This window comes from Vipera ursinii (genome assembly GCF_947247035.1).
Source record: "Vipera ursinii genome assembly, chromosome: 2".
In the NCBI taxonomy this organism is placed as follows: domain Eukaryota; kingdom Metazoa; phylum Chordata; class Lepidosauria; order Squamata; family Viperidae; genus Vipera; species Vipera ursinii.
In genome coordinates, this window is record NC_139513.1 from 87,785,310 (window position 1) to 87,800,460 (window position 15,151).

General features: G+C 38.4%; 1 protein-coding gene across 3 annotated transcripts in view; it reads right to left on the reverse strand.

The window, feature by feature from the left end:
• The window catches only part of JADE2 (jade family PHD finger 2), a 202,517-nt gene that overhangs the window by 15,874 nt on the left and 171,492 nt on the right, over positions 1-15,151 (reverse strand). For all 3 annotated transcript variants that reach the window (XM_083352702.1, XM_083352701.1, XM_083352700.1), the window contains exon 10: positions 9,302-9,419. In XM_083352702.1, the coding sequence (XP_083208828.1) occupies positions 9,302-9,419 (118 nt within the window). The remainder of the gene's footprint in view (positions 1-9,301; positions 9,420-15,151) is intronic.

Sequence of the window (15,151 nt, forward strand, 5' to 3'; positions counted from 1 at the left end):
CTTGATTACTACTTGAAGTGGAGACCCCTTGGGAATTCCCAGGGTGGTGCAGAAGGCTGAGGAAAAAGATAATGGCAAAAGTGCCACTTGACTTAACAGGAACAACAACAAAACATTTCTAGTAGAAAATGTATTTCTCCCATATCTTTGTTTTGTGGATGTCAATTCCTGAGGCTAGCAATCACGTCTCAACTTCAGCTCAGACAGAAAAATGAAAACCAGTCAGCTCAGCCCCTTTTTTGGCAAGTATGAACCACTGGCTCCCCCACCCCAGACAAGACACCTGCACTGAAGCACCTGACTAATTATGTACCCAGCATGGAAGCTGCCATGTGAATCACATGTGTGTCTGCAACATTCTTCCTGATTGTTTATTTTGGCAGAAATAACTTCTATATCAGCTGGTGGAGATTTTTTTTTATGCATACTCACAGTAGTGCGCTTTTAATCTAAATGAGACTTATGCATAATATAGTATGTCTGAAAGCACAGGAACATTACCACATCTTACTTTTATTTGCTTACATACTGTCTTGTGTAAATTCCGTGAAACACACAAACCCCAAATCAAAATCTGCGATCAAGCCAGTATAGGTGGATGAGTCAGAGGTTGTACATACTACGTGATTATCCAACATACCAACTAAAACATTCCACGTAATGACTTAATGAGATACTTTAAGACATGATCTTTTTTGTTCGATTCTGGCTTAGCCAAATTATGGTTTATAAGCACTCATTTATGGTTGACCATTTCACAGACTGGATAAGGGCTTTCTGAATACTGGATGCTCAGTTATCCAGACCAGACAAAGTAGAAGAAAAGGTTATTATGAAATGCCCATATCTTTGAGATGGAGCAAGCTATATGCAGCTAAATTATCTCTTGTTCCCAGAGGTCCAATTAATGCTAAGGGTAATTACTGTGAGTGGGTTCTTTTCATTATAACTGGAGACTGAGTGGATACTTTAAAGATCTTTATTATGTTTCAAGATGTCCCCAATACAGCTTGTAGCCTCGTTTTCTGCAGTGCCTATTGTTAAGTACAGTTTATTCTGGATAATTTGAATAGGATTAATATCCAAGTAATAGTCCTCAGCCTCTTTATATTTTCTGGCCTTTTAAGTTCTCCAATGGTAATGCAAGTTCAATCCTGGCCTTCTATTAGTGTTATTTGCCTATTGTGGGGGTTGGTATAATCTTGCCTTGTTTGCACCAGCTGTGAAGTGGGGTTGCTGCCAAGCTCCAGACCCAACTCAAAGTGAGCTCTAAGCAAGAGGGCTGCTAAGCATCAAATTGAATTTCTAGCAGTCTTTCAAACAGGATTGCTGTTGCTTGCTGTCACTCTTGTCCTGGCAGCTGGATGTTTCAATAAGCTTAAAGTAGTAGCAGTTGGTGCTACTAAAGCTGGCTGTATGATAAAAAGGTAAAAGGTAAAGGTTCCCCCGCACATGCGTGCTAGTCGTTTCTGACTCTAGGGGCCGGTGCTCATCTCCGTTTCAAAGCCGAAGAGCCAGCGCTTGTCCGAGGACGTCTCCGTGGTCATGTGGCCGGCATTTCCCCTCAGATAGGTGGGTCTAAGTGAGTTAAGCTGGCCAATTATGAACACAGACACATCCTTGATAAGGCAAAGGTGAGGTTAAACTAGACTTCTCTAGGTGCAGTTGTATGTCCTGGGTGTGGCCAGCCAGGCATGCCATTGTAGATGCGGGCAAGTGGAGTTGGGCCAATCAGGTTGCAGCTTTCCTAGCATTTCCTGGTTGCATTTTACCAATGTACGTCAGGGAAGGGTACAGAAGAGCCATAAGGCTGGCAGCAGTTCCACCAGTTGGGCAGCTTCAGTGCAACCCTTTTAAGTGCGGAGGGGTCAATTAGGTAGCAGCCACCAGCTTTCTTCCTCCTAATTATAAGGATATTTTAGTGATTTGTCAGCCATACATAACTCTATTTAATTCAGAGATCACTGAACTCCCATAGAACAGAAGAGTAATCAAAACAAAGCAAGCAAGCAAAAAAAACAACAAACAACAACAGTTCCATAATCCCCCTCTCCTCAAGGCCTATATAACCAGTTCTTCAATAGTTTCCTGAACAACATAAGGGCGTGTGCTACACGAATACCTGGGAGAGACCATTCTAGCGGGTAGGAACTGCAACAGAGTAGGTAGGCATGCTTCCTGAGCCCTGCAAGATGACATTCTTTAATTGATGAGGCCCAGAGTGGACATCCCCCACCCCTGCTGGCTAGGGGTGTCCACAGATACCTGAATCGAGGCAATCTCTCAGATAGCCAGGCCCTATGCTATGACAGGCTTTGTATGTCATAACCAGATCCTGAACCAGAGCAGCTTGTGAAGCAGCAGGGCAGTGTGTGAATAACACAGTGCCACCTTCATTGCCCACACTGCCCCATTAAGGACCTGCAGAGGGCATACAGAATGACTTTGAGGGCCAGAAGTAAGAACTGCTAAGGTAACGATCAGACAGGCTGGCTTGAGACCATTCCAAGAGTCTAATTTGGGAGATAGGGCGGCATATAAGTCCCATTAATAAATAAATAAATAAATAAATAAATGTATGTATGTATGTATGTATGTATGTATGTATGTATGTATGTATGTCTCAGACAGGCACCTCCCTAATTTGTACAAAGATAAAGTGTGTGTCGGGGAGGGGGGAGACAGTCAGACTTGCAAGATACTGTGACTATAAATGTTCCAATAGAATAGGATTAGGATTAGGATTAGAATAGAATAGAATAGAAGCTGGAAGAGACCTTGGAGGTCTTCTAGTCCAGCCCCCTGTTCAGGAGAACCTATACCATCTCAGACAAGTGACTGACTCTCCAGTGATAGAGCGCCCACGATTTCTAGGGGCAAGCTATTCCACTGGTTGTCTTCACTGTCAGGAAGTTTCTCCTTAATTCCAGGCTCCTTCTCTCTTTGATCAGTTTCCAACCATTGTTTCTTGTCCTGCCCTCTGGTGCTTTGGTGAATAACGTGACCCCCCCCTCTTCTTTGTGGCAGCCCCTCAAATACTGGAATACTGTTATCATGTCCCCCCTATTTCTTCTTTTCTTTAGACTAGCCAAACCCAACTCCTGCAGCCCTTCTTCGTATGTTTTAGTCTCCAGGCCTTTGATCATCTAAGTTGCTCTTCTCTGATTTTTTTTTCCCAAAACTGTGTGATATGGTGACCAAAATTGGCTGCAGTATTCCAGGTGTGGTCTTACTAGGCTTTTATAAAGCAATACTAATACCTCGCATGAATGCCTCTGTTTATACAACCCAGGATTGTATTAGCTTTTTTGGCTGCTGCTGCATACTGCTGGGTCATGGTTAAGTGATTGTCCACTAGGACTCCAAGGTCCCTCTCAGTTACTGTTTTTAAGCCAGGTCTTGCCCAATCTGTACTTGTACCTTTGATTTTTCCTGCCCAAATGTAAGACTTTGCTTTTCTCCACATTGAAACTCATTTTGTTGGGTAGGGGCCATTGTTCAAGTTTGTCAAGATCTTTTTGGATCCTTAGTTGGTCTTCTGGGGTGTTGGCTACTCCTGCCAGTTTGGTGTTATCTGCAAATTTGATGAGTTCCCCTTCAATTCCCTCATGTAAGTCATTGATGAAGATATTGAAGAGCACTGGGCCTAAGACGCAACCTTGTGGTACCCCACTGTTTACTTCTTTCCATGTAGATGTAGTGCCATTGAGGATTACTCATTGAGTTCAGTTAGCCAGGCAGCTACAGATCCATCTGGTGGTGATGTTGTCTATTCCACCAGCTTACCAAGGAGTAGGTTGTGGTCTACTTTATCAAATGCCTTACTGAAGTCTAAGTATACTAAGTATACTATGTCCACAGTATTTCACTGGTCTATTAGTTTAGTCACTTTGTCGAAGAATGAAATAAGATTGGTTTGTCATGATTTGTTTTTAACAAACCCATGCTGGCTACTTGTTATAACTTTGTTTGCTTCTAGTTATTCGCAGATCTGTTTTTTGATTATCTTTTCTAGGATCTTCCTAGGTATTGATGTTAAACTGATTGGTCTGTAGTTTCCTGGGTCCGTTTTTCCCCTTTCTTGAAGATGGGAACCACATCAGCACTTTTCTAATCCTCAGGTACTTCCCCAGTGCTCCAGGATTTTTTAAAGATGTGGTGCAGTGGTTCTGAGATAACATCTGCCAGCTCCTTCAGAACTCTGCAATGTAATCTATCGGGTCCTGGTGATTTATATTCGTCAAGGTCGGATATGTGTTCTTACCATTTTCTTGCTTATTTTAATTTTTGTTTCTAATTTGTCTTTTGCAGTGATTTTTTTTTGTATGTTGGGCTACGGTTTTTTTGTGTGAAGACTGATGTAAAGTATGAGTTAAGCAGCTCTGCTTTCTCCCTGTTGCCTGTTATTTCCTTGCCATCTTCTCTCTTTAGTGGACCTACAGTTTCCTTTGACTTTTTTCTTGTTGGAAGAAACATTTTTTATTATCCAGGATTTCTGTTGCAAGTCTTTATTCATTCTGAGCCTTTGCTTTCCTGACTTCATCTTTACATGTTCTGGGTGTCTGCTGATAATCAGCTTTAGTTATGTGCCCCTCTTTCCATTTTTTTTTTGTATTTGTCTTTTTTGTCTTTCAGTTTGTCAGAGAGAGCTTTGTGCAGCCGTGCTGGTTTCTTCTTGAATTTCTTGTTTTTCTTTTTTAGTGGTATTGTGCTGGTTTGGGCTTTTATGATCACATTTTTGAGAGTTTCCCACGCTTCTAGGGTTGTTTTCCACTTTAGGATTTTCATCCATGGGATCTTTCCTAGGTTGTCTCTGAGTTTGTTAAAGTCAGCTCTTTTGAAGTTCAAGACACTGGTTGGATTGTTTTCTGTTGCTAGTGCTTGTGTTATATTAAATTCCAGTATGACATGATCACTTTCGCTCAAGGTTCTGGCAACTTCAACTCCCTCTATTACTTCTTCTCTATTAGTTAGAATTAAGTCTAGTATGGCTTTACATCTAGTTCTCTCCTCCACCTTTTGGATGACAAAGTTGTCGGCTAGGTTGGTTAGGAATCTGTTTGATCTCTCGCTCGCTGCAGTTTGTCTCCCAGTTGATATCTGGATAGTTGAAGTCTCCCATTACTACTGTGGTATGCTTCCTACATACATTTGTTAACTGGTTGGCAAAGAGTCCATCTATTTCTTCTGATTGGGTGGGTGGTCTGTAATATACACCTATGGTACTGTCACTTTTTTCCTCTTTTATATTGACCCACATACATACTGGAGAGATTTTATCTTTGATCATGTGCATTTCTGCAGATATGTAGTATTCTCTTACATATAGTGCAACTCCCCCTTCTCTTTTTGTAGACCTGTTTCTTTTGAACAATTTGTATCCATATCCATCAGTCCATTCCACTCATGGGTTTCGTCTCACCAGGTTTCTGTAATGCCAACTATGTCTTACCAACCCTCATGTACTATTGCTTCTAGTTCGCCCTGTTTGTTCCCCAAGCTTTGAGCATTTGTATATAAGCATTTAAGTCTTTTGTGCCTGTGCGTGAGTATGTTTCCTGCACCTCCTGAATGTTATTTGAGGTTTTTTCCTCCATCTCTGCCCACCTCATTGTTTGATTTGTTTTCTTGGGATTTATAATTGGTTTTGGGTTCTAGAGATTCTGAAGATTGGTCACCCTTCCCTCTCACTTTTAGTGTAAAACCCTCCTGATGAGTTGGGTCAGTCTTTTTCCGAGTACATTTTCCCCTGTTTTTGTGAGGTGCAGCCCATCTCTTGCCAAGAGTCCTTCATGAAGGAAATGCAGTCTGTGATCCAGGAAAGTGGATTTAGATTTAGATTTTTAGTCTGGTCTATTTTATAGGACTAACAGGATGAGTTGTAGCTGAAAAAAGTGACTTATGACTGGTCTTCACATTGCAATTATGGCCTGCCTGAAGACCATGAATTCTTGCAACCCCACTCCCCCTTTAGGCACAAAGCATCAAAGTACGTTTGGTCAGTCATTTCTTCTCAGCCCTCGCAGATACTGATAAGCCACATCCAAAGAATCCAGCCAAGAAAATAGACTTTTCCAGGTATTGAACAGATTTTGAAGAAGGGGGAGGGAGTGCTAGATCAGAAAAGGATGAATAGGTCAGCAATTTCCTATATCCAAAAACCCACCGACAGGAATCCCGTTCATCTACAGCTTGTTTTTAGCCTAACTAATATTCAACAAAATGCTTTTTCTATCCCCCTTAGCTTTCATGGCTCACCACTGATGCTGATCTTTTAAAAAAAATTATCATCTCTTTTTGAAAGCCAAGCTGCACTGAAGTCAAGTCTTCATTAGGAAAAGGATAAGATTGAAGTTCATCTGCTGAATTCTTAAACAGATGGCATTGTACTAACTTTTGAACAGATTGTACTTTTCATTTAAAAAGGTTAAATTGCAAGTTTATATTATAGATATGTCTTACATTTTTATATTTACCAAAAAATGTGCACTGGAAAACCATTAAATCGAGTATATTGGTGACAATCCATGCATATACATGATATTTTCATCCCCCTCAGTGGCAACCCTCCAGTGTTCCCTTGTAGGTTAAAAGGAAAACAACATAAACCATGCACACAATTGTTTTCCTTCAAAAGTAGTCCAATGCTACTTTACACAACACATGTATAAAGAGCAGAAAGGAGTTGTCCTATGAGACATTGTTATAAACAGGGTTAAATTAATAAATAGGTACAAGACAGCATAGAAGAAATAATAAAATTCACAGTAGCTCTGAAGTTTAACAAATTCTGGGTTACAGGTAGTTCTCGATTACCAATGGTAATTGGGACCAGAAACTCTGCCGTTGACACAATTGTAAGGTGAAACTTCACGTGACTGTGTCAACTTACAACTACAATTCTGGCTGCCATTTTTAGGTGAATCCTGCACAGACACAGCATCCACAAATTATCACCATTTGCAATCTCCTGCCACCTTCTCCACTGACTTTGCTTGTTGGAAGCTGACAGTTAAGGTCACAAATGGAGATCACACCACGGCAGGACCTCAATGTTGCAACTGCCAGCTGGTTGCCAAGTGCATAAATTGCAATTATGTGACTGTGGAAAAACTGTGAGGGCTGCAATTACAAATAATTGTTGTTAAGTCCTTCTTGATCAGCATCATCATAACTTCAAATGGTCACTGAATGAGTGGACATTAACCAAGGTCTGTCTATCATCTAAGTGAAGAAATATTTACGAAGCTTTACTATAATGGGCGTCTTTTAAAATAAAAGTAAGCACTTTCTGGCTAGTTTTATTAAAGGCATAACTTTATGATTCTTTTCTGGCAGAAAAGTATATCTAGTTCCTGACAACACTGTAAACAGTGTGGCTGTGAAATGCAAGCTGTAAGGCTGTGACATTTCTATGTTGTAATCCCCAGTGCTTACAAGATAAGAATAGAATAACCCATTCACAGCTGTAATCATTCTGACATTATTTTTTCTAGCTGTTCCAGTCTAATTTAACAGTTTTAAGAGGTGTCAGATGTTCTTATCATGGGTACATTTGGGATATAAACAAAAATGTCACAGTGCTACTATGGATGTACTTCTGCATTTCATAATGGTTTGCCCCCAGTGTCTCATTCTCAGCCCACAACTGAGAATTAACTGTATTCCACAGAAGCATTCGTTACAAAGATACCACAAGAATAACAGTTGCTTTTCCTACAAGACTATATATTTATCATCAATATCTTTTTCCTGGTGTTGCAATCTTGAAGATAGTAGATCTAAACACCTCACTGTAACAAAATACTTCTATTACGCAGAATTCAAATTTGTATAACTATCGATTGATAGCCCAGATATTTATCATTGCTCAAATTTCTAAGGTCAAATTTCAGCAAAGAATGTAATGCACAGTTCTAAAAAACCCTGAACCATGTAATGGCTTCTCAGAAGATTTCAAAGCGCCAAATATAACTGGATAAATATTCTGCCAAACCGCCAGATGCTTTTGCTGGATGTTACACAGCTTAAACAACTGTGTATTGTATTATTATTTTTCAAGGATATGTACTAATTTCATGTTCTTTTAAAATCTTGACTTTAGACTATTCAGACTATTATGTGTTGGAAGGCATTCCTTTAAATTATCTTAATTTAAAGATAATACTAATAGCACAAAGGAACAAAAACAAATCTACAATAATTTAAAGTTTGATCTTTAACAACATAGCAGATGCAAAAAAAGGCAACGCAACGGTTACTAAACTCTACTGCCCTGAGTCCTTCGGGAGAAGGGCGGTATACAAATAAAATAAAATAAAATAAAATAAAATAAAATAAAATAAAATAAAATAAAATAAAATAAAATAAAATAAATAAATAAATAAATAAATAAATAAATAAATAAATAAATACCAATGAACCAGATGTCACCTCTGAAACTTTAGTACAGGGGTCCTCAAACCTGTCCACTTTAAGACTTGTGAACGTCATCTCCCAGAATTCTTCAGCCAGCATGGCTGGCTTGGCAATTCTGGGAGTTGACGTCCACAAGCCTTAAAGTGGACAAGTTTGAGGACCCCTGGTTTAGTATCTACAGCCTCAGAGGGACAAGATTAGCATTAAGAAAAAAAACAAAAATTAACTATCAGCAAATTTGGTAGTTTCTGCTTAATATTCCGTTTTTAGAGATGTTATATGGTTTGCTTACACAAGGTCAGTTAAGGCACATTATCAAGTTCTTGTCCAAATCACGCAATTAAAGGATTGTTCCGTGTTACCATTATATTCAGATGGCACTGGATTATTGTGATAAAGTATTTGCATTTACGTATAAATGTGATAAACTATTAATTTTTTATTATAAGCATAGATTCTGAAATGTAAGTGGGTGAGAGGGCCTTCACTCTGATATTCACCAATTCTGAGATGAAAGAGATATTAGTGGTGCTGATATTGTATTCTTTTTGCACCGACTTAATTTTCTTTATAGTTTTAGTTTCCAGATTAACAATGCATTCCTCGTCCAAATATTTTTAGAATTCATTTTTTGCAGGTAGAAGTTAAAGTATTGTGGGAAAGTTTTCCACTCTTGGAAAACAGAAACCACTGCTCTAATTACACACATTGCCGAAAGCAAAATAAATACATCAAACCTTTCAAATGTCAGATAACACTACTTCTTTCAGTTTTCTAAAAGTACTTTGTCTAATCTCTTTTAAAAATATAGTAAATAAAGAAAATAAAATTCCATAACGGAATTTATAATACGGATTTTCTAGGTCTCAATAGGAAAAGTTACCTGCATAAAGATCTTTCTCAATAAGTTTCATCTGGAGATGGAAAATCTGTTCCTGTAGTTTGCAAATGGAGTGCTTCATTTTCTCTCGTTTTGTTACCATATAACAAAGATTTCTAACCTGCAAAGGAGAGTAAGAGTTTTTACTTTAATCTGAATAAGGTACATGTCTATGAAGATTTTCAGTCATCCAGGTCACGGTTGTCCCAAAGGTGCTTTTTCAAAAGGCAACTGGACTCTGTTTTTCCATGAAGACATTTTGCTTCTTATCCAACTGAAGAAGCTTCTTGGATGAGAAGTGAAACTTCTTCAAGGAAAAACAAAGTCCAGTTGCCTTTGGAAAAGCATTTTAGGGACTGAATAAGATACATTAACACAAGAAGATTGGATTAAATGAAGTAATTCTAGCCACCCGACTTGCTGGATAAAGTTCAAAGCTACCCTTGAGCTGATGAAAATTGCAGTCATCTGTTAAATCTATGCTCGATTTATGAATGCCCTAAAATACTGATACTTACAAGTTATGATCTGGATACACATAATCACACTTTTGTGTTAGTATAGATACCTAGCCCAACCAGTCTGGGTAAGTGAACCCAGAACATTAATTAGTAGGGTATGTTAACAAAAGCAGAAGTATCTAAAGTATACTATAAATCAGGGCTTTTCAACCTTTTCACAGATTGTACCACTTTTAGGACATGACAATATTCGAGTTACCACCAATGCTTAGCAAGTGACAAAAATTTGATGACTAAAAAAAGGGGCGGGGATTTTGTGCTTTACTGGTTACCTTCATTTATTTGTTGTTATAGAAATGGCTAATTTACCGTATAATATTATGGAAAAATAAAAAGTTGAGGTTCAATGTTAATGCTTCCTTCCTACTGCAACAGTAGAAGTCAGAAGTTAATGCCTTTTTTCTTTTTCCCTTCTCCCCCTCACATTTCCCTATTTCTCCCACCCTTTGCTTGCAACCCCTCTCTTTGCTCACAAAAGTTCTCTCGCTCTCACACTTTGATCGCAAAACCTCTCTCGCTCTCACTAACTTTGCTCGCAAAAGCTTCTCTTGCTCGCTCTCACACTTTGCTTGCAAAAGCTTCTTTCTCGCTCTCTCAAACTTTGCTGACAAAAGCTTTTTCTTTCACACTTTGCTCGCAAAACTTCTCAAAAGCCTCTCTTATTTTCATTCACTTATTTTGTTCGCAAGTTTCTCTTGCTCTCTCTTTGCTTACCAAAGCTTCTCTCTCGCTCTCTCACACTTTGCTTGTAAAAGCTTCTCTTGCGCTCTTTGCTCGCAAAAGCTCTCCCGTTCTCTCATTCACTTTTCTCACAAAAGTTTCTCTTGCTTTCACTCACTTTGCTCGCAAAAGCTTCTCTTGCTCTCACTCACTCACTTTGCTTGCAAAAGCTTCTCTCTTGCTCTCACACTTTGCTCGCAAAAGCTTTCCCATTCTCTCATTCACTCACTTTGCTCGCAAAAGCTTCTCTCACTCTCACACTTTGCTCGCAAAAGCTTTCCCATTCTCTCATTCACTCACTTTGCTCGCAAAAGCTTCTCTCGCTCTCATTTATTCACACTTTGCTCGCAAAAGCTTCTCTCTTGCTCTCTCACTCACTCACATTTGCTCACAAAAGCTTCTCTCTTGCTCTCATTTACTCACTTTGCTCGCAAAAGGTTCTCTCACTCACTTTGCTCGCAAAAGCTTCTCTCACTTTCATTCACTCACTTTGCTCACAAAAGCTTCTCTCGCTCACACACTTTGCTTGTAAAAGGTCCCTTGCTCTCATTCACTCACTTTGCTTGCAAAAGCCCCACACTCACTCTCTCACACTTCGCTAACAAAAGCCTCTTCTCTCTCTCCATGTGTTTTTTTCTCCCTCTCCCACAAAAACCTGCTCCTTTTATAGCTTCTCCTCTCTCTGCCCTCCTCCTCCTCTCTTCCCAGTGCACTGGAAGGTCCAACCAGCATGCAGCGACGGGCGCAGGTGCTGGGGCTTCTGCTGAGCCCTGCAGCTCCAGCTAGTCTCCAAACCTGCACAGCGCTACTTTAGCTCATTTCCTCCACCGCTACATTTGGCTAGGGGTCACATACCACCTGCCAGGTGCTAAAATACCACCCTGCTATAAACGACATTTGTAGGTAATATTTTTGATTATCTTATAGCAAATACAAATAGGCTTATAAAATATTTGAAAAAATAGAACTGAACTAGTTACCACTTCTGATGTACAAAATAAGTATTCCACCTTAATATTTGTTAAGGTAAAAAAATTAAAAGTTTATTACTTAAAAGTTGCACTAATAGAGATTTGTTGGCTTTCTTTTTCCAGGCACTACAGTACTCCACTGAAGGAAATAACTGTTTTCCAAAGTTAAACAGATTTTCTTGAAGAAGAAGCTTAAAATGTACTATAGGTAGTATAATTCAGAAATAAGGGTCTTTTACAGATAAAATTTGAATTAAAGTCATGTAGAGCATCTCATATATGATTGACTGTTCAAGCAGTTGCTTGAACATGTCCAATTATGGAGTCTAACACCTTCCTGAGTAACAGGTTCTATCTATACTGTTAGGATGTTCGTACTAACGTTCATTTAGAATCTGCATTCTTCTGAATTAACTCTGAAATAACAGACAATAGGTCCTCACCTTGTTCAATGTGATATCTTGCCATGTATTTAAAGTGTGCTATCATATTTCATTCACCCCACAGTTTTTTCTCAAGGCCCAAAACATTCAGCAATTTCTTCATAGGGCATTCTAGTTCTCTGATCATCTTTATTGCCTTTTTCTGCACCTGCTTAATTTCTCTGAATCCTACCTACAGTGTGATGCCCAGAACTAGATTCAAACTGAGGTCCAAAAAAAGCTGATCACTTTCTTTCTCTGAACTGGAAATGATAAATCTTGTTGATGCAGGCTAAATGTGCATTTGTCTTCCTTGCTCTCATAACGCACTACAGGCTCATATTTACTTTGCAATCAACTACCACTCCAAGATTATCTTCTTATGCACTGTCATTAAATCTGATAGTCTCCATGACACACCTATACCTGTGCATTTTCATTTTGTTTCCTAAAGGGCAAACTATGCACTTATTTCTGTTAACTTTCATTCTGTTACTTGCAACCTATTTCCACAATCTATCAATCTAACAATGAGTATTTCAATCCAACTCAATGTTAATTCTCTGGGGACAGATTCCCTGGTTCCTATGTTTTTTTTGAAATTCATATCCACAGCAAATGCCATCCATATAGCCCTGTTCACGTTATATTCATGCACAGAGTTTAACATTTGAGAAGCAACCTCGCCTTCTCCAAATCCTACTGATAGTATCATTCCTGAAGAGCTGGTCTCCATACAGGATTGTTTTCTGGGGATAACTTGTGCACACACCTGAACCCTTCCAAGCGAGCTGCAAACCCACAATAATATGAAATGATTGAGGTATAAGCAATTCCATGAAATCATTTCTTTACCTATTTATTCCATATTTCTTCATTAAGGAAATGAGAATACTATTCTGGAAGTATATCATGTAGAAATACTGTAATTGAATATGGGTACAGTAAGTTAGTAGTTTCCACCTGGATTCAATTTAAAATTCTAACCACAATATTGTTTATTTAACATAGCATAATGAAAAATCTGGACTTACGAACTATCCAAAGAATACATTATTCCGACATATTGCTCAGGGTAGTCAGCACACTTTTTTTTACAAATTATTGGACACATTATTTTTATTGTTGTCTTCTTGGCTGTGAATAAGAGGTTATCATTCCTACAACTAAACAATTTCCTTTAATTACATTTAGAAAATGAGCTTGCAATCTTACCTTCGCTTATTGAGAATTAAATCACACTGAACATAGCAGGACTAACTTCTGAATAAAGATCCACAGGACTGTGCCATAAAAGAATTTTTGCCTTTTCGTGTTCTGTAGCTCACTTATGAGTTGTACCCCGCCCCCCAGCAACACTTTCACTGTCCATGGATTTTTGAAAAAGACTATTAAATTATTTTAAGCACCCTCTCTTGCATTCCATATTTCCAATTTGAATTTGTCCTAATTTTATTTTATCCAGACATCTCACCTTCCTGCATACTAAGCTATCTTTCAGGGTAACGGCCTGACCTCTTAATATTTGTTTCTCATTGCTGGATTGTTCCAACCAATAAAGGGATCTTTGTTTCATGCACATTTCCCCCCCCCTACCAGGCAGGTATACAACCAACCACTCTATTGAAATAAACCCCAGTCATCGAAAGGTCACTTCTGCCATGATTCCTTCAGGAGAACTGTTGTTTTGCCATTGACAAATGACCCAGTTGCAATAAATTTCTCCCAGAGAAAAGCTCCATTCAGCATATATACTGTATGCAGTGGGAATGTCAAGCGGTAAAAAAAATGGTTAGCTATCTTTTATTGACAGCATAGCCATTCTGGAGAGAGCAAAGCTGGACACAGATCAAGAGACCAACAAGAGCTGTTCAAGTGTCAAATGACTTCTTGACATATTATCATGCGGAGGACACTACAGGAGCCTGAGAGCATAACCTCTGACCCCCAGCATTCAAGATCAGTTCTTCAGTTAAGAGCTCTTGATTTCTACCACTTGCTTCTTCAAATCCAGTATCAGGAAAGATAGATTACTATGAATCGAAGCTAGCTTCAATGGATGGCTTTAAGTCTCCCTGTCACATGCTGACAGAAAGATGGTATGAAGGAAATAAAGTTTTAGCAGACATCTAAATAGGCTCCATCCTTTTTTGATCTCATTGGTTCATTCTATACTAACCGTCTGAATTTTGCTTCCACTGAGCAATGGAATTCCATCTGTAATGCCACTAGAGTCATAATCTGAAATGATATTGAACGCCTGTTATTAAAATGAAGTTTTATTCATACGGTTGTAAATAACACTCGAAGGTATTTACGCCAATTTAATGCTGCATTCTTTCAAGTACTATAAATACGTTTTATGATTGGTTTTATGTTTTTTTATATGTTGCAAGCTGCATTGAGCAATTCATTTCAAGGAAGGGAAAAAAGCGGGATGTACATTTTATTAGTAAAATAAAAGTAAAATTAAAAAAAGTAAAATACTCTCTTTGCTTTGTTTATTGAACTTTTCTGCCCTAGAAGAAGTTAACAGTTATGCATGTCAACCTGCAAACAAGCATATCACATGAAGGCTTAGTACAACAAGGCTTTATAGGAAGGGAAAGACTTTATTTTATTTTTATTTTTTACTTCTAATATGGTTACTTGGCTCAATCCACCGAAAACTCACAGTTGCCCAGAGACTGCTATATACTCATTTGTTTGCAGAACAGCAGAAAGTATGATCAATGTTGCATTATGGTAAAGCAATCAAGAAATGCAATACTTCTCAATCTGGTATCTTCCAAATATGTTAACCCACAATTTCCCCCACTGGTTATGGTAGATGGAAATTATGGGAATTATAACTTTAATGTAAGTGAAGTATGCCAGGCTGAGATTAATGGAGTTAGGAATTGGCAGAAGCCTAATTCCAGATATTTATGCTGCCTCCTGAACACCTTAAAATAATTTTAAAAGTCCTCTTTATTGTTTTAAAACTCATGCTGTATTATATTTAATTAAAAAATATAAGGGGAAAAAGGAAGTATAATGATTATGGAAGCAATTAAGGTATTTTCATAACTGTTCTCACTTTGTCACCCAACAACAAACAACCCTTTTAGCCATTTGTATGTTGTTCTATGATCTATGATGACGACAGATTTAGTCGCCTTTTTAAAAAAGTAAGAGTTTACAAATTATTCTATTGATGATACATCATCAATATGAATC